This window comes from Microplitis demolitor, chromosome 9 (assembly GCF_026212275.2).
Source record: "Microplitis demolitor isolate Queensland-Clemson2020A chromosome 9, iyMicDemo2.1a, whole genome shotgun sequence".
NCBI classification, from domain to species: Eukaryota; Metazoa; Arthropoda; class Insecta; order Hymenoptera; family Braconidae; genus Microplitis; species Microplitis demolitor.
In genome coordinates, this window is record NC_068553.1 from 16,288,695 (window position 1) to 16,310,123 (window position 21,429).

Below are 21,429 nucleotides of genomic sequence, written 5' to 3' on the forward strand. Positions count from 1 at the left end.
GTCTGAAGATTAATATATATATATGTACAAAGATATGAGCTGAGTATTTCAAAATACATCCTCCTAATAATTATTTTAGTATGAGTTAGATACAGAATAGTTTTTGAAAATATATCAAAAAAAAAAAAATGTAACGCGTTCTTAAAAAAATGTAATAAGATGTTCGTATTTTTGTATTTTCTATGAGAATTTACGAGATCTTTCCGGTAAGGAGCAGCAGTTTTTTAATGAACTGTTTTGAAATAATGAACAAAAAAACTCTAAAATCATAGAATAACAAGTGATATTGGAGCCTATCCAAAAGTTCCCATAGAATCGATTACAAAAATCCATCACTATCTCAGAAAATCTACAAAAACGAGGACTTGCCATCGTCTAAAAAAATCTACAGAAAAACCATAAAAAATCTTTGGAAAATCCATCGAAAACGTGTAGAAAACCAGGACGTCTAAGAAAATCCATAGGAAACCCATAAAAAACGTATATAGAAAACGAGAGTTTGTCACCATGTCAGAAAATCGATAGAAATGCAGAAAAATATTAATTAAGTTTCCTGAAAATTTTTTTTAGATACTAACCCTTTAAAAAGATATGCGCAGAAAAAGTACATCTACATTTGCGCATGCGCAAAAAAAATTTTCCAAAACTGAGCATTGATGCTAAAATTTCAAAGTGGAAAAATATGTTGCCATCTTCAGTCTTGCATTGACTACACGGAAACGAATTATAAATAAAAATTGCTGACAGTACACTAAATTATGTGCGTTTTCATTGAATGATAATACCGATTGAGCCAACGTTATGTTAAAATTTAAATATTTGTCTTAAGGGCGCACTCCCTCCCAAGCAGCACAGAGACAACTTTAAGATGTCAAATTGTTATCTTATGAAAAGACAAATCAAATTTTATCTTCTCCGCCGTTTTTTTCCATAAATAAGACGTACATTTTCCAATCCTAGGAGTCATAGAAAATTCGTTTCTTTTTCCCGTTTTAAGTAATCTCAATTACCAAAATCGGCTTCCAATTTAAAAACCTATCATCTGAAAAATTTTTGGAAATCAATTATCGATAAATTTTATTTTTCTGCTACTGGGTTTTGAAATTGGGCAGCTGTAAAATGAAATTTAATTTTTCCATATTAAAAAAATATGTAAAACATGTGTATTCAAAAATTCATTATATGGAAGATATTTTAATATTTAATAAATAATTACAGGTACAAAATTTTATATCAATCAATTTTAAAAAATATACAGTTAGTATTATTATTATTATTATTAGTTAATGTTAATTATTATTAAGCACTTGCCCTGGTAAATTAGGCATCACAAATACATCAGCTCGTTGTGGAGCAGCAGGAGCTGTAAATGGCCGGACTTGAGGTGTTGAGCTTCCATTGGTATCTTGAGATATCAAATTAATCGGATCCAATGCTAAAAAAGAAACTCTGTCGTCAGTTTCGTTACTTGAATATTCTATATCGTTTCCTTTATTATTTATCTCTCCTTCAGACATCGGGGCAGTTTTATTTTTGACTAGAAATTTTTTTATCGTAAATCCATTATTTTTATTATTAACATCTGGAATAACAAATTAAATATAATTGCTGTCAAATACTTGGGTAACTGATCGATACATTTCTGACAGTATTCAAAATTTAATAGTATAAAAAACTTACGATTGTTTTTATTGGATAGATTTTTATCAGAATTAGAAATCACTAATTCGTTTATTGGTTTGAAGGGATTAGACCTGATTGATGTATAAGATGGAGTAATTGATGATACTGATGGTCTTTTTTGTACATGATTATTTATTGGCACGACGACTGATTGACAAGCTTTTATTCGATTATTTAATTCGGTGTAATTTTTTGATATCGTATCTAACAGCCATCTGTAAATATAATTTTTTATTTTTAGTCTCAAAAAAATTCATGTGGGATTGCATGGAAACCCATAGGAATCCATAGAGAAAAGTATGGATTTATGTAAAGATCCATAGGAATTAATATAGGAGTGTAGGAATTTATTAAAGAATTTCTGTAAGAAACCATGGGTACTAGAATTCTTGTGTGGGAAATCCATATAGAAAACCATGGGTTTCTGGGTTCCCATAGGGAAAACCTACATAGGAAACTGTAAGTATTTAAATTCCCATACGGAAAATCCACATAAGAATCCATGGATACCAAACTTCCTACATGGGAAATCCTTATAGGAAACTATGGATACCAGGAGTCCTATATGGGAAATCCACATAGAAAACTGCAAGTACCTGAATTCCCGTATGGAAAATCTACATAAAAAATTGGATACCAGGATTTCCGTATGGGAAATCTACATAAGAGTCCATGGGCACCTCGATTTTGCATATGGATTTCTTTGTTAGGGTATTTATTTATATTTTAATTAAAAAATTTATATAAATATAAAACATTTGATATAAATATTAAATACTAACTTGAAACCATTTATAATTCCCATGGTATTTTGTTTATAATATTCCTGTGTAATTACACACGAACAGGTTTCAACTCTGGTTGGACATCGCATTGAATTAGCAGCATGTTCGACGTCCAAATTTTCCACAAGATCTAATTCATCAATTGCACCAGTTACGTCTTGTTTATTAGCTAGTCTAAAAATTTGATAATCATTAATCTATTTATCAAATTAAAATTCTCTCAATTAATTCAATACCATATGTGCTTTAAACCGTGCCATAGAAAATTAAAATTATTTTATTACTACAAGTAAAAATAATTACATGTAATTATCATTTTATTTTTATTATAAATATTTTAATTAGTGTGTGATAATGGTGATGAGCTTCGAAAGTTGGCCCTAGCGAATTCAATCATAATTTTTTTTCTCGTTTAATTTTTATAAAAAAAAAAAAAAGTAATAAAATATTTCAATTTTTTTTTTGGTTAAAGAAAATTTTTGTTTTTAATTTAATTTAAAAAAAAAAAATTATAGAATTTTTTACCTGAAACTGAATTCACTAGGGAGGGATAAAAAACAATAATAAAAATCTACAATATATAAGTATTTAAATATATAGAATTAATTCTCACAATAATATTGGTTTTCCTGCAATATGCTCATGTGATATTAATTCTGCAAATACTAATTTATTTTCATTTAATCGTGATAAATTAGCAGCATCCACCACATATATTATACCATGTATCTATAAGAATTAATTTAAAAAGAAATAAGCAAAGAATATGAATTATGATTTAGTAATTAAATTACCGAGTTATGAATTAAATTAAATTAAACTTAACAGCATGACTACAATACGAATAAATTTTTTTTTAAACATATATGTACATATATATATTAATTTAATTATGAAGGAACTCACATCACTGTAATATTTACTCCATATTGATCTTATTTGAGCAGCGCCTCCAATATCATATATTTTTATTGAATAAAATTTATGTTTCAATGTCACAACTCTGAATCCCATTGTCGGCATAACATTTTCATCAAGATCTGGTATAACATCAAAGTTAATTATTTTTTAAATAATTATCAAATAATTATATCAAATTTTTTGTAATTCTGATCATCAAGTTAGTAGACAATTAAAAATTTTCTTTTTTTTCCCACAAAATAATTACAAAGAAAATAAAATTTAAAAAATACACATAATTCTGCTCTATAAAAAAAATACATGGATTGCATGTGAACCCATAAGAATCCATATAGGAAAGTATGGATTTATGTAAGAGTCCATAAGAATTAATATAGAAATATATGGATTTATATACGAATCCATGGGTATCTAGATTTCTATACAGGAACTTGGATATATGAATTTTTATGTGGGAAATTTTGAAATTTTCTATAGAAATCTGGGTTTCTATATAACGGATTTATATAGAATCTGGGGTATCTGGTTTTCTATGTCTATTGTCTAGCGTTTACATCTTTATAGAAATTACAAATAATTTAAATAAAATACTAAATTAGGAATCGTACAAAGATATCGTACTCCAGGAAAGTTTATGAAAACACATACATTTTTTATGGTATTTATAGCATACAAGATTCCCATAGAGATTTTAAAATGCTGAAAATTTCCATGGGAGACCAAGGTAAAAATTCATATTGGAATCCATACTAGATTCCCATATGGACATGGTGTAGATTTCTATAGGAACCCATGTGAGAATTTATATCAGGATCTATGCTAGACCTGTATGGATTTTTTTTGCATAGAGGTCAGAAAGCAGACGTCAGGTAACATAAACTCAAATTTATAAAATATATACAGTTGGAATAAGATGTAAAATACTATATATATATTTATCGTTTTATATGAAATGTCAAAAACTGTCAGACTGCAAAGTGGTACAGATGGGAAATAAAATAAAATTATATTTTTATTTATGTTATCAATGTAGCAGACATGAGACAATTTATAAATTTTGAATAATTGAATTAATTTATTAAAATAATTAATTTAAAAAAATGCGCGTACTGATTTTTCATTTATCTAAATACGCCTTTTTAAATTTTTACTATACTTACATTTTATTTACTTAATACTAAACTTTAAAAATTCATATATGTATATATTCATTACCATATATATATTTAGTATCACAATATACGTAATAAAAATTTCTTACCATTAGATATACAATTTAAAACAGAAGTTTTTCCAGAATTGTCTAAACCAGCCATCAGCAATACAATATTCCTGCACATAAGTACATACACATATATTTTATTTATTATATACAAAAAAAACATATTTATTTATTTAAATGAGTGTGAATGTAACCAAAAAGTTTTAAATTTTGAATAAATAAATAAAAATGCGTAATTAGAAAATTTAAATCAGTACGCGCATTTTTTTAAATTTCATTATTGCAATTAACTTATATATTTATTTAAAATTTAAATTGTCTCATATCCGCTGCATTCAAACTCATACTTAAATAATGATTAAAAAATAACCTACTTTTTAATTACACTTTTTTTTCTTATTTTATTAATAATTATCCTTAAACAATTCCCCATTATTATTATTACTAATAGTAATTAAAATATATGAAAATGAGAACTATAAAATATACATATATTGTTTTTATCAGTACCCGTATTTTGTCATATTTGATACGAAACTCCGAATAGTTTTTATATTTATCTACATATATATGCATATCATGTATTATATTATATATATTTACATATATGTATATATTTTACACTGACAAAAACTTACAACTTATTTACATAATTTTACTCTACACTTTTTTTTTATATAGTGTAGTAGTGAATGAGTATACGCATGATCTACAAAAATATATATAAATATATAGATATAGATATATATTTTTATATTAAACCAATAAATTTATAAACAAATACAACTATCGTTCATATACAAATATATATATTTGTAAATGTCAAGTTGAAGGTTACATTTAAAATATAAGGGCTTGATAATATAAAATATATAACTAAGTGTGTAATTATTTTATCATTTTCATAAATTGATATATATAATAAATATATCATCTTGAGTTAGCAGACAATTACCAATTTTGGTTTTTTTTTTTTTTTTTTTTTCAATAATTTAATTGAAAAAAAAAATAAAAATTCGTACGTGTGGAAAATTAAAAAAAGAAAGAAACTGACGTCTAATAATTTTTGAATTTTTTTTCAAACAATAAATTATAAAAAACAAACTATTCCAAAAAATTGCACATGTAGTTTTTAAAATTTTCTACATGTGCATATTTTTAGTTTTTTTTTTTTTTTAAATTAAATTGTTGGTAAAAAAAACCCGAAAGTTTTTAAATGTCTACTAACTTCAGGATCATAAAAAAATGACTGAAAAATTAACTGACATCTAATAATTTTTGAATTTTAGTATAAATAAATTTAAAAAAACTATTTCAAAAAATTGCACTTATAGCTTTTTTAATTTTCTACATGTGCATATTTTTAATTTTTTTTTTTTTTTTCAATTGTTAATAAAAAAATCCGAAGTTGATTGTCTGCTAACTTCAGGATCATTGAAAAAAATTATTGTGAATTTTGCAGATATGAAAGAACTTATAAATTTTAAATAAATAAATCAATCAATTGAAAAAAATGCACGTACTAGTTTTTCAATTATCTGAGTATGCATTTTTTAATTTTCACTCTTTGCATTTCATATATTTAAAAATTTTTAAAATTGTCAATTGTCAGCCAAAAATTGTCAATTGTCACACTCATAAAAAAAAATATCAGTCGAATTTTTTTAAAAATTTATCATTTTTAAAAAAAACCCACAAATATCGTCTAATTTCAGAATCATAAAATTTATAAATATATATACAATATGACTCATATATTTTCCATCCAATAAATTGAGTAAAAAACTCCAATTTATTTAATTATTTGTTTTCTTAATAACAAAGAACTATATAAATATATTTGAATTTATATGTAATATATATATTCAAAAATAGTTTGACAATAAGACAAAATAAAAGAAATATATGAAATAGAAACACAGGATCAAGTTAAATAAAGATTTGAAGACAAAGGGAATAAATAAAATAAATAAAATAAAAATGCTAGTGAATTATAATTCAAATTTGCACTCAAACATTCAAAGTCAAATTAAGTATTAAAATATAATTTTTTTTAAAAATAACCAACTACAATATATTATTTATTCAACATTTAATTAATAGAGTAGTTACAAATGAATATAACGAGAGTGAGTAATTATTTGAAAACAACAAAAGTGAAATACATTTGAAATATATTTTTAATCGACCTTTTAAAAGGCTTCCAAGGCTGCAGAGAAGGGGCATCACTACAAAGTATAAATATTTCTCTCCACTTGTATAAATAGGGACAATTTGTCGTGCAAATTTAAAGAGCAACATCCTCTTGTATTGTGTTAACATTTACTGTGTCTAATTCAAAAATTTGAAATTCTTGTTTTATTTTTTTTCTAAATAGATCAAAATTTCTTTAATTAAAATCATGACGCAAACAATTAATTTGCAATCATCTAAAGTTGGATTCATTGGCGGGGGAAATATGGCACGTGCTATTGGAATAGCTTTGATTAAAAAGAGTAATTATTTAAATATGTATATATATAATTGTATAGTAATGTTATAAATTTCTCTAATTAATTAAAATTGTTTATTTAAATAGATATTTTAAATCCAAAGAATATTTGGATATCGGCGCGAACACGAGAAACTCTTCAAATGTGGAATGAATTGACTTCGGAAAATCCAGTCAATACAACATTAAATAACGCTGATATTATTATTAATAGTGATATTATTTTCTTGGCAATTAAACCACAGTCACTTGTAGTCGCTATTGACGATGCGAAGAAAGCTGCGGAAGGACGTAATTTAATGCTGGAAAATAAGTTATTTGTATCAGTACTCGCTGGTGTTACTCTTGATACTTTAGAAAAAGTAAATTTATTTTTAATAATTTTTGTTTTTTTAAATTTTATATATATGTACGCGGGTTTTATTTTTCCCATATAAGTAATTAATTCGTTTGCGTTTTAGTAATAATTTTAAAATTACTTTTACAGGAAATTCAAACGCATTTAGGATCACAAGTTCCTCTGAAAATTATAAGAACTATGCCAAATACTCCGTTAAGTATTGGAGAAGGAATAACAGGTATTTATATATTTATTTAATTATATATTTATTTATAATTCAATTTTAATTGACTGACTTATCATTACTATTTTAATTAAAATTTTGAAATTTTACACGAGTTCATTTAATTGAAAAATTTTTAATTAAAACTGTAATTATAATTATTATAAATATCAAAATTTTATAACGATATAAAAAAAAAACTGAAAAACTGTTGACTACATACCAGCCCTAAAAGTAACCGCTGATATATTTGAAAGAAATAAATAAAAATTTCTATAGCGGAGATAAAATTCTTCTTTGAAGTCAAACTATTTTTTAAAAAATTTATTTTTAAATTTTAATCAATCGATTTAATTTTCATTTACACAAAATTCGTTTTGATTAAATTTTTTTTTGGCACCACAAATATTTCAATTGATCTTGTTCAGAAGTTATGAGATATTTACACGCATACATTTTGAAATTTAGTAGTTTCCTAGGAATTCAAAATTTCAGCACTTGAAAAAATCTAAGTTTTTTAAAATTGAACTAAAAGCGAAAACCCGCCAATTTTAAAAATAAATGTTTTATTCTTTTTATTATTAAAGTATACTCTCGCAATGCTCAAGTATCTGAGAGTGATGCTCTGCCGTTAGTAAAAATGTTGTCTCAAATCGGTATTATTGAAGAAATTCCTGAGAATTTAATAAACGCAGCTGGTGGATTGGCAGGATCAGGTCCTGCTTATGTAAGTAATAAATTATTTATTGCCGTAATTATTTATAATTTTCCAACAAAAATTAATTTATATATATATATATATAAATATAAATATAGGCTTACCTGATGGTTGAAGGATTAGCTGATGGTGGTGTTAAAAATGGTTTGCCTCGTGCATTAGCGACAAAATTTGCCGCGCAAGTATTAGCTGGTGCAGGAAAAATGGTATTACAAACTGGAAAACATCCAGGGCAACTTAAAGACGAAGTTTGCTCCCCAGGAGGTACAACTATTACAGGAATGCACGCATTAGAAACTGGAGCTGTCAGAGCATCATTGATTAATGCCGTTGAAGCTGCAGTTAAAAGATCTAAAGAACTTGGAGCTTAAATTTAACGCAGGATCGATAATAAAATTTAAGAAATATAAAATAACATCATATTAACCGGAAGTGTGAAGGCATTTTTGAAGTATTTAAATTTATACAAAAATTATTAACAATTTTGATAGCTGAATTTTTTTTTTATATTTCATATTTACAATAATATTTATTATGAAGGCATGACTGAAAAGTATTTTTAACTTTACGTATTTTAACGTTATAAAAATTTAAATCGTATTTACGATTTTGTACAATTCTTATAAATAAATAAATGATAATTATTTACAATATGAACGAATTTAGTCTGATTATTTAGAAAAAAAAAACTAAAAGTTATATTTTTTATACTTACAATAACATAATTATTAAATATTTTTACAATGTGCACTAATTTAATTATTAAATTACACTTTAGTGTATTCGACACATCGCGAAGGATCTGTAGGATAATATTCCTGACATTTAGTCATTAATCTTTTCAATGCTTGTATGTACTTTCTTTGAGTTTCGTCGTTCATAACATGGGCAACATTTTTAGAGAAAATTTTTTCTCTTCCAGTACGGGCGTGGATACCAACCATAGTAACACCAATAGGCCATGGGGAATTTCCAATTGCCATTTGAAGATATGCGTCACTTGCCTAAATTTAAATAAATAAAAATATTAATCTTGTGGTTACGAATCACACTATCATTTTTTCTCAGTTACTTTCTATTGGCCACAAAGAAATTATTTAAAAATTCTCTGATATTTCCCAGTTTTAAATAAATTCAAAATACATGAGTTACAAAAATTAAGAGATTTAAAAAAAAATTCAAAATTTTTAAATGATTTTCCGCAGGCTGTAATTTGAAAGAAAATGGTCATATAACAAAAACAAAAAAGGCAAATTGTAGCTTCAAATGTCTAGTTTTCTGATCTGGTTTTTTAAATACTTATATTTCGCGCGGTTCCGGAGTAATTAAAAGTCAATCAAAATTATCAAAAAAATTTTATTGAAGTCCATAGACCGTTTTTGACGAGCAAAAATTTGAAAATTTTTTTTCCGATTACGAAATGTAAAAAAATTCAAGACCAGATTTGAATTGTCAAAAATTCAAACAAAATAATAATATATTAATATCAGAGCCCAAACTTTATCAGTATTTCTTTTCATCTCGCAAAAAATTTTCCCAACAATTAAAAAAAAAAAAAATTGTCGATTGCTAGACACAATCTAATAGATAAAATATAAATTTATAACACCACTTACCAAAATATAATTACGTTCTAGAAGATGTTTGACAATTTCCGTAAGACTGTCAGTGATATCTTCAGGTAGTGATTTATTTTTTAATTTCCTTAGCAAAGGTTTCAAATATTCTCTAGTCTGCGCGTAAGTAGCACTCGCCATCTTTCCCTTGGTGCTCATTTTCTCAGCAGAACTGCGGCTGTTCAACTGCACGCCCCAAATTTGAACCAAAAACTGAAGAAACTGAGTAATGACACTCATGTCAAAGTCTCGATCCCCTCGATTCAATTTAACAGACATTTTTTCAATGTCTTCATAAGTAACTTCTTCATCAGGTACATTTACGTCTCCCTTACGTTCGTTATTTGGTTTCGAGGACGATAGTAATTCATTCAAATACGCCTGGTCGACTTGATCCATAGCTTCTTGAAAATCATTTCTAAATCCTTTGTTAACTTCCGGTTGAAGAATTTCACATTTACGCAAACGTTGGAATGATTCTATTTCTGATTCGCCGAATAATAAAATCGGCTCGCTGCGTTCTCGTAATCTTTTGATAACTTCTGGTCGGGATAATCTCTGATGCTCTACTGTATTCTCAACAGAGTCTTCAGAATGATTATTAACTACTGGGTTAACTACGTCACTTTTATTACTATTTAATTCTGAAGTTTCAGTTTTGTTTGACTCCAACTCACCGACTTTGAAATATTTTCGATTATTTTTCTGCAAAAATTTATTAATTACGTTATTGTTTTGTAAAGTGAGGTTAGAAATTTGAATTTGAATTTTACTTACCAGTACATTACTTTCTTCTAATTGCTTGCGTTTTTTCATTATTTCTGCTTTCAAAAGATCCATGACTGGTTTTAGTCAAGAATAAAATTAATTTTTTAAATATTTTATTATTTTTATATGACAGGTTGACGATTTGTCAACAACAGAGTAAATAAAATGGCTGCGTTCAATTTTACTCACGTTCTGTGCAAGTGCAGTGTAGTAGCAAAACACTTGCGTGTTTTTTTTTAATATTTCAAATATTTTTATCATATTCTGCAGCCATTTTATTTTGATTTTTTGATTTATTTTGATTTACTAATTATTAATAAATTATAGATAAAATTAAAAGTTTTTGAGTATATTTTGTAGTTTAATATAATTATTGATATATATAAATTTTAATGAAATTACTAAATTTCAATTTTTAAATTGCGCGCCGTTGGCACTACTGCGCGTCGCTGTATTCGACATTCAAATGTTTGCTAAAGTGGGGGCAGTCGATGAATCGCAAAATCGATTGCTTTGTATCAACTGACGGTTCGAAAGCGGCAGTCAGTATCATCAACAACGACAGTTATAGTCCAGATCCTTCTTTACGTTTGAATTAAAACACAGTATCGCATTTAAGTCGCGTAAAATTGTGCAGTGATTGTAAAATTTATCTTTTGTTAATTAAAATTGTGCCAAGTGTCTACGGTGTAGTTGAGTGTTCAGTACTAGTGTAAAGTGTTGCGAATTGCTGATGCTGATGACTTCCGATTCCTGATCAAAATCATCTGGCATCGCCTGGTGGGAAATAGCAGTCAAGTGACGTTTTTTAACTGCAATACACTTGGAACAATTAATTCGAATCTCGAAGTGTATTTGGATACTCTTAGGCATATTATTTCCCCACCAAGGTTTGTTCAAACACTCAAATGTTTTTTTTCGGTTTTTTGAATATTTTTCTATCATATTCTGCCGCCATTTTATTTTGACACGATTTTTAATTTTTCTCCCATTTCTAATAAGTTGTTTTACAAATATTTAAATTTACCGCGGGTGGGATGAGAGATCATTCTTTAATGGACTTAATTATAGACTTAATTACTCACTTGGTTTGGGTTTTAATAAATTAACAATTAACACAACTTAATTATTTTACAAATCCACAGGATTTATTACTATATACAGAAATTAACAAATTATATTTAACTCTTTATTAATATAATAACAAAATTATTAAGATCTGTACCAGACGATCATAATAATTCATTAAGAATGTTTAGAAAGAATGTTTTGTTATAGTAATTAAATTCTTTGTTTATTGTAAAAATTTTTTTGTCATTGATCGTATGGGAAAACATTGCCTATAATATTTTTTCATACATTATAATTTCTTACTGCTGCCTACTAAAATTTATTCTACAGTTCTATTGCTTACGCAAATATTAAATATATAATTTAATTGCATAAAAAAATAATTGCAGTTCTATTGCCTAGAAAAATAATTCATGATGTTTGATTGATTGCTATTTAATTGTGAACCCAGTCAAAGAAATTCCTAATTAATGTAGACAAGCTTCTAATTTATTTGCTGAGAAAATCTTGTACTTGTTGAGAAGAAATGATCAACGTTCAAGACCGATCACTTGATAAAAAAAACGCAGCTGGTCTGAAAAATATCAGAACCTCGGTAGTCTTGACAATAGCAACTGTAAAACTTGACAGAGTTTTCTATCAGAAATTATTGGGCTGATCAGGTGATTCCCTAAGTCGACTATGAGATTCAACCCAGTGTCTTATTATGGACCGAGCGAGTTATACTTTTGTCAAGACTACCGCGGTTCTCATATTTTACAGATCAATCGTCTTTTTTTTATCAAGTGATCGGTCTTTGTTGATCATTTCTCCTCAAGTACAAGATTTTCTCAGCAAAATCAGGAGCATCTACATTTATTAGGAATTCCTTTGACTGGGTTCACAATTAAATAGCAATCAATCAAACATCATGAATTATTTTTCTAGGCAATAGAACTGCAATTATTTTTTTTCGCAATTAAATTACATATTTTATATTTCCATAGGCAATAGAACCGTAGAATAAATTTTAGTAGCCGAGCAGTAATTTCCAATGTACGAAAAAATATTGTAGGCAATTGATGACTTCCCGCTCATATTAGTAATAACTCCGCTAAATTCATGATACTGAAGTTAGCCGACGTCTAATAATTTTTGTTTCTTTTTCAAAACAATACATTATAAAAAAAAAAATATTTTTAAAAATTGCACCTATAGTTTTTTTTCAATTTTCTACATGTGTATTCTCTTAATTTTTTTTTTTTTTTTTTTTTCATAATTGATTCGTTGAAAAAAAATCCGAAAATTGTTAATCGTCTTCTAACTTCAGGTTCATCTAAATTTATCAAACTGATAAATATTTAAACAAAATCTTATGATATATTATTATTATTATTATTATTACTATTATGTCAGTTGTTCAACTATTTTTTAATTTTTCAAGCACAGCAGTCGTTAATACCTACATACTTACTATATATCTATTTGGAATATTTATTTAGTTTCCTATTGTGATTTATAAAAAAACTATCCAACATTTCGCTTAAAAATGTCTATTGGAAATTTTTTCTTAATTCATCACACCAAAATATTAATTAAAAAAAAAAAAAAAGAAAGAAATTTTTTCTGTATCAGAATTTAAGTTCTGTCTCTTAACATAAAACTATTGAACACATCATTGAATATTTTAAATATGAGTCGAATTTGTGCCTTATTTATGTTCGCACACTAATAATTCGTATTGTCGATTATTTAATATATGTAAGCAGCGTACTTATGTTTTATATATAAGCAATACACTGTTTATTCATTTATAAACAATTCAATTTAAATTAAATCCGTGAATTTTTAAATTTGATTTTAGAAATTTATAATTTAAAAAAAAATGTTGTGAACACACAAAAAATATGAAATTTGAAAACAAAAAAATAAGAAAAAAAAATTGACCTTGATAATTTGCAGTGAAATATTTTGATGGCATATTTTAAAATTTTCTTGGTTTAAAAAACTTTAATAATATAAATATATACGGATTTAATATTTGTGAATTTTCAAATTCAGTTAATTAGAGTAATGGAATAAACTTAAGAATAATATTTTTTATAAGAAGCTGTCATTTGTTCAAGAAAGATAAATGTAAGGACAGTGTGAGGCCCTAATCGAGCGTAATAAGGAATAAATCCTTTCCACAGAGCAAAAAATCCTTCATTCCGTACTACTTTACCAAGTACATCAAAAGCGCCTCTGTACTCTGGTTTACCGTCAATCATTTTCATGTTTTGAATACGGGTTTTAGCAATATCTACTGGCATTGAAGCTGCTGTTGTTATTAATCCAGAAATCATTGAAGCAGTAAAATGTAGCATAATATTTTCCTCAAAGTAACCTGTAATAGTTTTATTTATTTATTTATTTATAAGAATAGGCTCTAGGATAAATTAACTCGAAACAAAACTCGGGTCAAAGAACACGTAAAAATTAGCGATAAGAATGGCGGAATGTAATAAAGAATAATATATTTGTACTCCAGATATTGATAAGAGTCATAAATATTAATGGCAATAAATTTACAGTCGACTCGTCATAAGCCTGGTTTGGGGACAGGGTAAATTTTTCTTGAAATTTCAGTCTTCCCGTGCGTTTAGTTTTGTTCTCGACTACTCGTTATAAGCCTGTGTTTATTTTATATAATTTTAAACGTCAAATTTACGTTTTGTCACATGCGCCAGTGTCCCGATTTTTCTAGTGCTTATAGCGCTGAAATAAATACTTATCTTTTTACACAAATAATAATTGTAATGTAAAAAATAATAATGACAAGGGTATTAATGAAAGTAATAATAATAATAATTGTTATTGATCAACATAATGCTCAATAAAACTTTTAAATTGTAACAGAAGCTTTAATTGTAATTAATCATTACAATTATCACCAATAAATAATATTTAACTTAATATTTATAAAATTATTATCCGCGAAAGATCGATAGTAAATTTTCATAATTAATTTAGATATTTTGTTGCTATTGTTAGTTTATAATTTATGTAATTTTAACGGAGGCTTATAACGGGATGTCTGCTACGAAACTCAAAAAAGTAGTTAAGCGGGTGCTGTTTGGACCCAGTACCTGCTGATTTAGGGGAGAGACATTAGGCAGGCTTATGACGTAGTCGACTGTATATTTAGATTTCGGCAACATAATTAATATGAAAATTACTTCTATCGACGTTTGCATATCAATATTATCACTCGAGTTGTTTTGACCAGAGTTCTGCGGGATTCCATAAGAATATTTTATTTATTAGTCAACTAAATAAATTACCAGTATCAAGAAGAGCTTCTTTCGCTTGAGAATAAGATGCTAATTGAGCAGCATTGACTACCATTGCACGTCCCATTGTTGGTATTGCTCCTCTCCAAAGAGTTAGAACTCCTTCTTCTCTAGTAATTCGAAACAAAGCATCGAAAACATTTTTGTACATTCGTCGCTCGGCTATTCATAAAAAAAAAAAAAAAACAAGTAATTTATTATTAAAAGTAATATTCATTTATATAACTTCATATATTTTAAACCTACTAAATAAAAGTATTATTTCATTTTACAAAAATTTATATTATTGTTTTTTTACAGTTACATAACTTGGAGTAAAAATAAATTATTACCTTGAGGTAGTCGTCCATCAGCAGTCATACGAATTAGTGCAACTTCTGCTGGGTTTCCGACAAATGCTCCAACAGCACCAGCAGTCATTCCTAAACCAGCTTTAATGAAAAAGTTAGGCTGTGATTCTTTCCTACGTAAATAAAAATATTTTAAATAAAAAAAAAAAATCAGTTTTTTTTTAATTAACTAATATTTAAATTAAAATTATTTAACAATTAGCATTTTTACTATTTTTCCACTTTTATGGGGAAACTATCAATCTTATGACAAAATGTCATAGGACCTTTTTTGTAGACCATTCAATTTCCAACAAATTATCTTAACTAAGTTTTTCAAAATTCCTGAATGCTCTTTAGTTATTTGCATGAGAATCAAAATCACCATAATACGACTTTTGAATCTGATTGATTTTGAATGCAAATAACTAGAGAGCATTCAGGAATTTTGAAAAACTTACTTAAGATAATTTGTTGGAAATTAAACGGTCTACAAAAAAGGTCTTATGACATTTTGTCATAAGATTGATAGTTTCGCTAGAAAAGTCGAAAAACAGTTAAAATTCTATAAATTCAACTTTGACATGGAATAATTTTTAAAATATTCAATTTATCAAAAATTTATAAGAGACTTTTTTTGTAAAACATTCAATTCTCTACAAAAATAATTTTTGATTTTTTCGTTATAATTATTCGTCGCAAACGTAAAATTTTTATCCGGAAGTACTTAAGAACTTTAATTTTAACATTTATTTTTTTTTTATCCTACTGAAAATTTTGAGTGTACTTGAAAAATAAAAATAAATCGATTTTTTGAATCAGTCTAATTGCATACATTTATCACTAGACGATAAAAAAATTACGAAACAATAAAGTTTAAAAATTATTTGAACTTGTAAACAATACTTTATCTTTAATGGAAAGATAAATATTGATTTTGATTATATATAAATAAATATACATATTTCTTACGATGCTAGTTCAAAGAGCCACGTATACACTCCCAATCTCGTTGTAGTATATGTCGCTTGTCTCATTAACCCGGCACTTAAACCGGAATACATTGCCAATAACCCTTCATTTTTAGCAATTGAAGACACAATACTCAGGGTCGATGTCTTCTTCCCACTCAACTGCATTCGATTCTTAATTAAGTCCAAAGGTTGGACGAAGCACGTGGCAGCCATACTGTAAATTTAATTAACATTTATTTATATATTTATTAATTATTCAATGACAAGAAAGTTGTTTTATAGTCAAGGCAGTAGACAGAATATTTTTATTTGTGAATAAATTCAATGATACTCCAGTTAACTGACGTCTATTAATCTTTGGATTTTTTAAAAATCGACAAATTACAAAAAAAAAAATATTTTGAAAAATTGCACCTATAGATTTTTTAATTTTCTACATGTGTATATTTTTAATTTTTTTTTTTTTTTTTTTTGTAATTGAATTGTTGAAAAAAAAAATCCAAAAGTGTTGTCTTCTAACTTTAGTTTGCCACCTTATAATTTTTGAATATTTTTAAAAATGATAAATTATAAAAAAAAAAATATTTTGAAAAATTGCACTTGTAGCTTTTTAAATTTTCTACAAGTGCATATTTTTATTTTTTATTCATATTTTTAAATAAAATGAGTTTTTGAAAACTAAAAAATTTATTGACGTCTACTATTTTCAGTCATAATTTTTGAAATTTAATATCGACTGAAAAATTATAAATAAGTTTCATAAAAAAATAATTTTAATTAAAATTAATTAAGTAATAATTTTAAAATGTGATTTAAATATTTATTACAATTATTTATAGTAATTACGCAGGTTAAGTATAATTAATAAGAGTAATTAATTTATGAGTGTGAATATAGCAGACGTCAAATTAAAAATTATAAATAAATAGAGTAAATATTTAATAAAATAAAATTTTGAAAAAATACACTTATTAATTTAAAAATTATTTAAATGCCCATTTTTTAAAAATTTTATTTCATTAATTATTTACTCCAATTATTAATAATTTAAAATTTGTCTGCTACATGCACATAAATAATTAAAATTAAATTTATTAAGCTAATTATAATAAATATATACATATATAAAAATTTATATAGATAAATATTTAGCCAAAATAATAATTACCCAGAAAGTCCAGAAATGAGAAACTTAATTTTGTTTGGCACCGTAGCTTCCGACTTTTGGGTCGACATTGTAATGATTTAATTTATTTAAATATTTAAAAAAAAGTAAAATAATAAATTTAGATTATTAAGTGTCGGCAAATTTTACAATTTAAAACTAAAGACTTAACTGTCAGTACAAAGAACTCGACAATATTTATTTTATAATAAAATAAGTAAAAACTGAATGCCGACTATCAGTTATACATGTCAACCACTTGACGACAGTAGTGAAATAAAAATATATATTTATTTTACTTTCAGTATATTAACCTTGAAATGACGTAGCTTGATTTTTTTCAACTTAAATTACACGCGCACGTCATAGACGTGGTCATGTGCCTCAACTATGGACTGACGTAATGGCGGTAAATAAAAACCACTTGTTTATAAATAAGTTTTTAATATTATGTAAAATACTTTATATTAAAATATATATTTATATACATTTTATATATTACTTATTGTATTTTACATATTTATTAATTAATATGTCTGATAAAAATTATTTTATTTAATAGATATCTTTTTGACGTCACAAATGTCAGAAAATTCAAATTTTATTCAGTAGGTGGCAGCTCATTCGCCACAACCTGGATCGGATAACTATTACATAGGTTATGAAATATTTTTTATGTATGAAATATATGACTAAAAATTGTAGTCTTTTGTTTTATGGAAAATGAATTTTAAGGTTGGGTATAATCAGCAAATTTTTGAATTTTGTATTTCTATTTATTTATTAATTGATTATCATATGATTTTTTCAGCTATGGAAAAATGCATAAGACGAATTTCCATGGAAAATTTTCATCATTCGAGTACCATAAATAGTACTTTCGTACTTTTTCATAGAACTTATTCATTCTCATAAAATTTATTAGAAAATCTATCATTTTATATGATTCTGGAGTTAGCAGACAATTAACAATTTTAGGACTTTTTTTCTATGAATCGATTATAATAAAAAGAAAATTAAGAAAATGCACATGTAGAAAATTTTAAAAACTATAGGTGAAATTTTTCAAATATTTTTTTTTTATACTTTATCGTTTTTCCAGAATTCAAAACTTATTAGACAGCCAAATTCAGTATCATTTTATGGCCCTAAAGTTAGCAGACATTGAACAAATTTCCCGCTTTTTTTAAACAAATAAATTATAAAAAGAGAAAGAAAATTGCACATATAGAAAATTTAAAAATCTATAGCTGCAATTTTTTTTTTTATAATTTAGCGTTTTAAAAAAAATTCAAAAAATGTAGATGTCTGTTTAGAATCATATAATTTTATAAGAGTTTCTAAGCAGAGTTATGGTGTCCCATAAATATTTAAAACGCAATTAAAAATATAAAACAGGGAAATTTGGTAGTACTTTCGACCCTTAAATAATATTTGAATTTTAATACAAATGAATTTCTTATCGATTTAGATTAAATAGGAATGTATAAATGTATGTGTATATATATATTTTTTTGTAATGAGTAATTGTATTGGATTCTCATGACTTCAAAATATTACTTAACATAAAGATAAATATATAAATGATAGTATGGAATGAGAGATAAGAGATAAGATATTAAACATAATTTCGTAACTATTTATAAATTGGAAAGATTCATCACCGGAAATTAAGATTATTGTTGCGTAGAAAGTTTTTTCAAAACATTGCCACGAAAACTTTTTTTTTTTTAATTACAAATATGACCGCGTTTTGATATTTTCAAAGTTTTGATATTTTAACAAGAGCTTTCATAGAAAATAAAGATTCGCGCGTGAATTTTTTGTAAAATTCAAATCGCATCAAAGGAATTCGATGAATATTTAAAATATTGCAGAAAATTTCGTTTTCGAAAAATAGTTGTCTACAGAAATACATTTGCGCAGGCGCAGTGTATACCTAAGGGTTTTTTGTGTAACAGATTTATTGGTAAAGGCTCAGACAAAATTTTACCAAAAATACTTTCGAATTAGACTATCACCGAACAATAACTTTAGTTGTTTAAAATCTTCAACTGGTGGCGCTAGTAATTAGAAAGTAATTTGAAAATCTGTAATTTTACTTATCTGTCTTTTCTGCTTAAAAAAAAAACGATACTTTCATAGCTGTATATATGACATATACTTTCCTATAGCACTTTTTCATAGAATTCATTAATTTTCATGAAATTTATGAAAATCCATCATTTTATGTGATTTTCTACCCAGGGTTATAAAGACCATACCATAAATAATTTACTATAGATATTTTACGTTAAATTACTCATAAACAAACGAAAATTTTTATTTGTCCATAATGAATTAAAATTTTCAATTTTTCAAATTAAAATTATCAATATTTTTATTATCTACCCGTTACTTTTTTTTAATGCGCGAAAGTTATCATTATTAGCTGACACTTGAAATTTTAATCAGAAAAAAATTGTGGTCTTACAACAAGTACTTGACTTGCGCACTCAAATCATATATTTGTATTATAATATGATCTTGGTATTAAGTGATTCAAGATTTTTTATTGTTTTATAGAGAAGTATCAATTGTATCAGTATCAATTATCGCACATATTTTATAAACTCTTTGTTGAGTATAAGACTTTTTTTATATACTGTAATATATATACATATATATTTAAAAATAAATAAATTATGAGCCCGATTGGATATCTTACGAGACGAGAAAGTATTTCGTCTTGTCACCGACTCCACAGGTAAATAAAAAAAAAAAAATAATAGTTAAGTGTAATTAGAATAAATATTTTAATTAAATAATTAAATTTTACCGCTTAATTTTTTAAATTTTAATTTTAAAAAGTTGGATTCTAATTATTTTTTGTTATTAATTAAGTTTATAAAAATCTTAAGTAGAATCCATATGGAATTCTATAAATTCCTATAACATATTTTATGGGATTCCCATAATTTTTTTTTATAACGCAATATATATATATATTTTTTTTTTCAGCCCCCATTTGAGTGACGAAGAAAATAAAAATATTTATGGGAAATGTAATAATTATTGGGGTCATGGTCATAATTATATTGGTATTTATTTAAAAAACATGAAAATTAAAATATAAGATCACTTATTTACTTTACTACTTATATATTTCAGTTGAAGTAACTGTACGTGGACCAATAAATTATAAAACTGGGATGGTTATGAATATATCAGAACTAAAAGAATATATGCATAAGGTATTAATGGAAAAATTGGACCATAAAAATTTAGATAAAGATGTTCCGTATTTTAAAAATGTTGTCTCGACAACTGAAAATTTATCTGTTTATATTTTTAATGAGTTGAAACAATTAATGCCCGACCCGTCATTACTTTACGAAGTTAAAATATATGAAACTGATAAAAATATCGTCATTTATCGTGGAGAAGATTCGTAGAAGAAATTTTCAAGATTTTTTCATTTAAACTTTTAAAATATCATTATATAGTGCAATTGTATTAAATGTTAATATAAAGTGTAACTAATATACTAATTATCTAATAAATTATTTTCCTAAAATAAAAAAGGAATGAAATTTATGTGAAGTTTTTTCTCAACACCTCATTGACTGAAGACAGCATGAAAATATACACAATTTACACTAAAATAAATATATAGTCACGTACGCGCTTGCGCGCGAGACAAATTCTAGCCCTAATAAAAAATTAATGTCTCTTCTGGATATTTTATTGGCTAAAGACAACTTAAAAATATATACCTTAAATCACTGATCTCTATACTAACACTTTATTAGTTTATTAAACTTAGTATAGAG

The 21,429-nt window shown here is 25.7% G+C and overlaps 5 protein-coding genes across 13 annotated transcripts; 2 read left to right on the top strand and 3 right to left on the bottom strand.

Moving 5' to 3' along the window:
• Window positions 1-1,210: 1,210 nt before the first annotated feature.
• On the bottom strand, window positions 1,211-5,213 carry LOC103579211 (ADP-ribosylation factor-like protein 13B). Of its 3 annotated transcripts, none has more exons than XM_014445148.2 (7): window positions 5,122-5,189; window positions 4,651-4,721; window positions 3,375-3,508; window positions 3,082-3,197; window positions 2,466-2,642; window positions 1,681-1,898; window positions 1,211-1,582 (listed from the first exon to the last, which is right to left on the bottom strand). In XM_014445148.2, the coding sequence occupies exons 1-7, from the start codon at window positions 5,133-5,135 to the stop codon at window positions 1,290-1,292; spliced, it is 1,023 nt and encodes a 340-aa protein (XP_014300634.1). In that variant the 5' UTR covers window positions 5,136-5,189; the 3' UTR covers window positions 1,211-1,289. The 3 variants fall into 3 exon arrangements, with proteins under 3 accessions (XP_014300634.1, XP_053597743.1, XP_014300633.1); XM_014445147.2 differs by having other exon boundaries at window positions 1,212-1,582; window positions 4,986-5,213; XM_053741768.1 differs by lacking the exons at window positions 4,651-4,721; window positions 5,122-5,189 and adding an exon at window positions 4,986-5,049.
• On the top strand, window positions 4,643-9,032 carry LOC103579233 (uncharacterized). 5 transcript variants are annotated; one of them, XM_014445149.2, is made up of 6 exons: window positions 4,643-4,731; window positions 6,989-7,106; window positions 7,190-7,464; window positions 7,590-7,680; window positions 8,253-8,392; window positions 8,482-9,032. In XM_014445149.2, the coding sequence occupies exons 2-6, from the start codon at window positions 7,013-7,015 to the stop codon at window positions 8,752-8,754; spliced, it is 873 nt and encodes a 290-aa protein (XP_014300635.1). In that variant the 5' UTR covers window positions 4,643-4,731; window positions 6,989-7,012; the 3' UTR covers window positions 8,755-9,032. The 5 variants fall into 5 exon arrangements, with proteins under 5 accessions (XP_014300635.1, XP_053597744.1, XP_014300636.1 ...); XM_053741769.1 differs by lacking the exon at window positions 4,643-4,731 and adding an exon at window positions 5,293-5,495; XM_014445150.2 differs by lacking the exon at window positions 4,643-4,731 and adding an exon at window positions 5,293-5,491.
• A 21-nt stretch (window positions 9,033-9,053) lies between these two features.
• LOC103579202 (pre-mRNA-splicing factor 18) lies at window positions 9,054-10,953 on the bottom strand. Its single transcript, XM_008560537.2, has 3 exons — window positions 10,777-10,953; window positions 10,000-10,704; window positions 9,054-9,387 (listed from the first exon to the last, which is right to left on the bottom strand). Exons 1-3 carry the CDS (start codon window positions 10,837-10,839, stop codon window positions 9,151-9,153), a joined length of 1,005 nt encoding a protein of 334 aa, XP_008558759.1. The 5' UTR covers window positions 10,840-10,953; the 3' UTR covers window positions 9,054-9,150.
• Window positions 10,954-11,893: 940 nt separating this feature from the next.
• Window positions 11,894-17,877, bottom strand: LOC103579173 (mitochondrial 2-oxoglutarate/malate carrier protein). Its single transcript, XM_053741860.1, has 5 exons — window positions 17,621-17,877; window positions 16,451-16,666; window positions 15,482-15,612; window positions 15,141-15,311; window positions 11,894-14,203 (listed from the first exon to the last, which is right to left on the bottom strand). The coding sequence occupies exons 1-5, from the start codon at window positions 17,686-17,688 to the stop codon at window positions 13,902-13,904; spliced, it is 888 nt and encodes a 295-aa protein (XP_053597835.1). The 5' UTR covers window positions 17,689-17,877; the 3' UTR covers window positions 11,894-13,901.
• A 75-nt stretch (window positions 17,878-17,952) lies between these two features.
• LOC103579182 (6-pyruvoyl tetrahydrobiopterin synthase) lies at window positions 17,953-21,174 on the top strand. Of its 3 annotated transcripts, none has more exons than XM_008560517.2 (6): window positions 17,953-18,026; window positions 18,180-18,352; window positions 18,429-18,672; window positions 20,183-20,363; window positions 20,618-20,697; window positions 20,768-21,174. In XM_008560517.2, exons 4-6 carry the CDS (start codon window positions 20,302-20,304, stop codon window positions 21,049-21,051), a joined length of 426 nt encoding a protein of 141 aa, XP_008558739.1. In that variant the 5' UTR covers window positions 17,953-18,026; window positions 18,180-18,352; window positions 18,429-18,672; window positions 20,183-20,301; the 3' UTR covers window positions 21,052-21,174. The 3 variants fall into 3 exon arrangements, with proteins under 3 accessions (XP_008558739.1, XP_008558734.1, XP_008558746.1); XM_008560512.2 differs by having other exon boundaries at window positions 18,429-18,491; XM_008560524.3 differs by lacking the exons at window positions 17,953-18,026; window positions 18,180-18,352; window positions 18,429-18,672 and adding an exon at window positions 18,682-19,694.
• The last annotated feature ends 255 nt before the right edge of the window (window positions 21,175-21,429 follow it).

Coding starts and splice junctions, on each gene's coding strand:
- LOC103579211 (XM_014445147.2), bottom strand. CDS start 5,044: ATGGGGAATTGTTTAAGGATAATTATTAATAAAATAAGAAAAAAAAGT. Junction 2,643..3,081: donor GCAGGAAAACCAATATTATT/GTGAGAATTAAT, acceptor TCAAATTTTTAG/ACTAGCTAATAAACAAGACG. Junction 1,899..2,465: donor GGAATTATAAATGGTTTCAA/GTTAGTATTTAA, acceptor TTATATTTACAG/ATGGCTGTTAGATACGATAT.
- LOC103579233 (XM_014445149.2), top strand. CDS start 7,013: ATGACGCAAACAATTAATTTGCAATCATCTAAAGTTGGATTCATTGGC. Junction 7,107..7,189: donor AATAGCTTTGATTAAAAAGA/GTAATTATTTAA, acceptor TTATTTAAATAG/ATATTTTAAATCCAAAGAAT. Junction 7,681..8,252: donor TATTGGAGAAGGAATAACAG/GTATTTATATAT, acceptor TTATTATTAAAG/TATACTCTCGCAATGCTCAA.
- LOC103579202 (XM_008560537.2), bottom strand. CDS start 10,839: ATGGATCTTTTGAAAGCAGAAATAATGAAAAAACGCAAGCAATTAGAA. Junction 10,705..10,776: donor TAGAAGAAAGTAATGTACTG/GTAAGTAAAATT, acceptor AAATTTTTGCAG/AAAAATAATCGAAAATATTT. Junction 9,388..9,999: donor TAGAACGTAATTATATTTTG/GTAAGTGGTGTT, acceptor ATTTAAATTTAG/GCAAGTGACGCATATCTTCA.
- LOC103579173 (XM_053741860.1), bottom strand. CDS start 17,688: ATGTCGACCCAAAAGTCGGAAGCTACGGTGCCAAACAAAATTAAGTTT. Junction 15,613..16,450: donor TGGCTCTTTGAACTAGCATC/GTAAGAAATATG, acceptor TTATTTACGTAG/GAAAGAATCACAGCCTAACT. Junction 14,204..15,140: donor AGAAGCTCTTCTTGATACTG/GTAATTTATTTA, acceptor AAACTATTACAG/GTTACTTTGAGGAAAATATT.
- LOC103579182 (XM_008560517.2), top strand. CDS start 20,302: ATGAGCCCGATTGGATATCTTACGAGACGAGAAAGTATTTCGTCTTGT. Junction 20,364..20,617: donor TCTTGTCACCGACTCCACAG/GTAAATAAAAAA, acceptor TTTTTTTTTCAG/CCCCCATTTGAGTGACGAAG. Junction 20,698..20,767: donor TCATGGTCATAATTATATTG/GTATTTATTTAA, acceptor TATATATTTCAG/TTGAAGTAACTGTACGTGGA.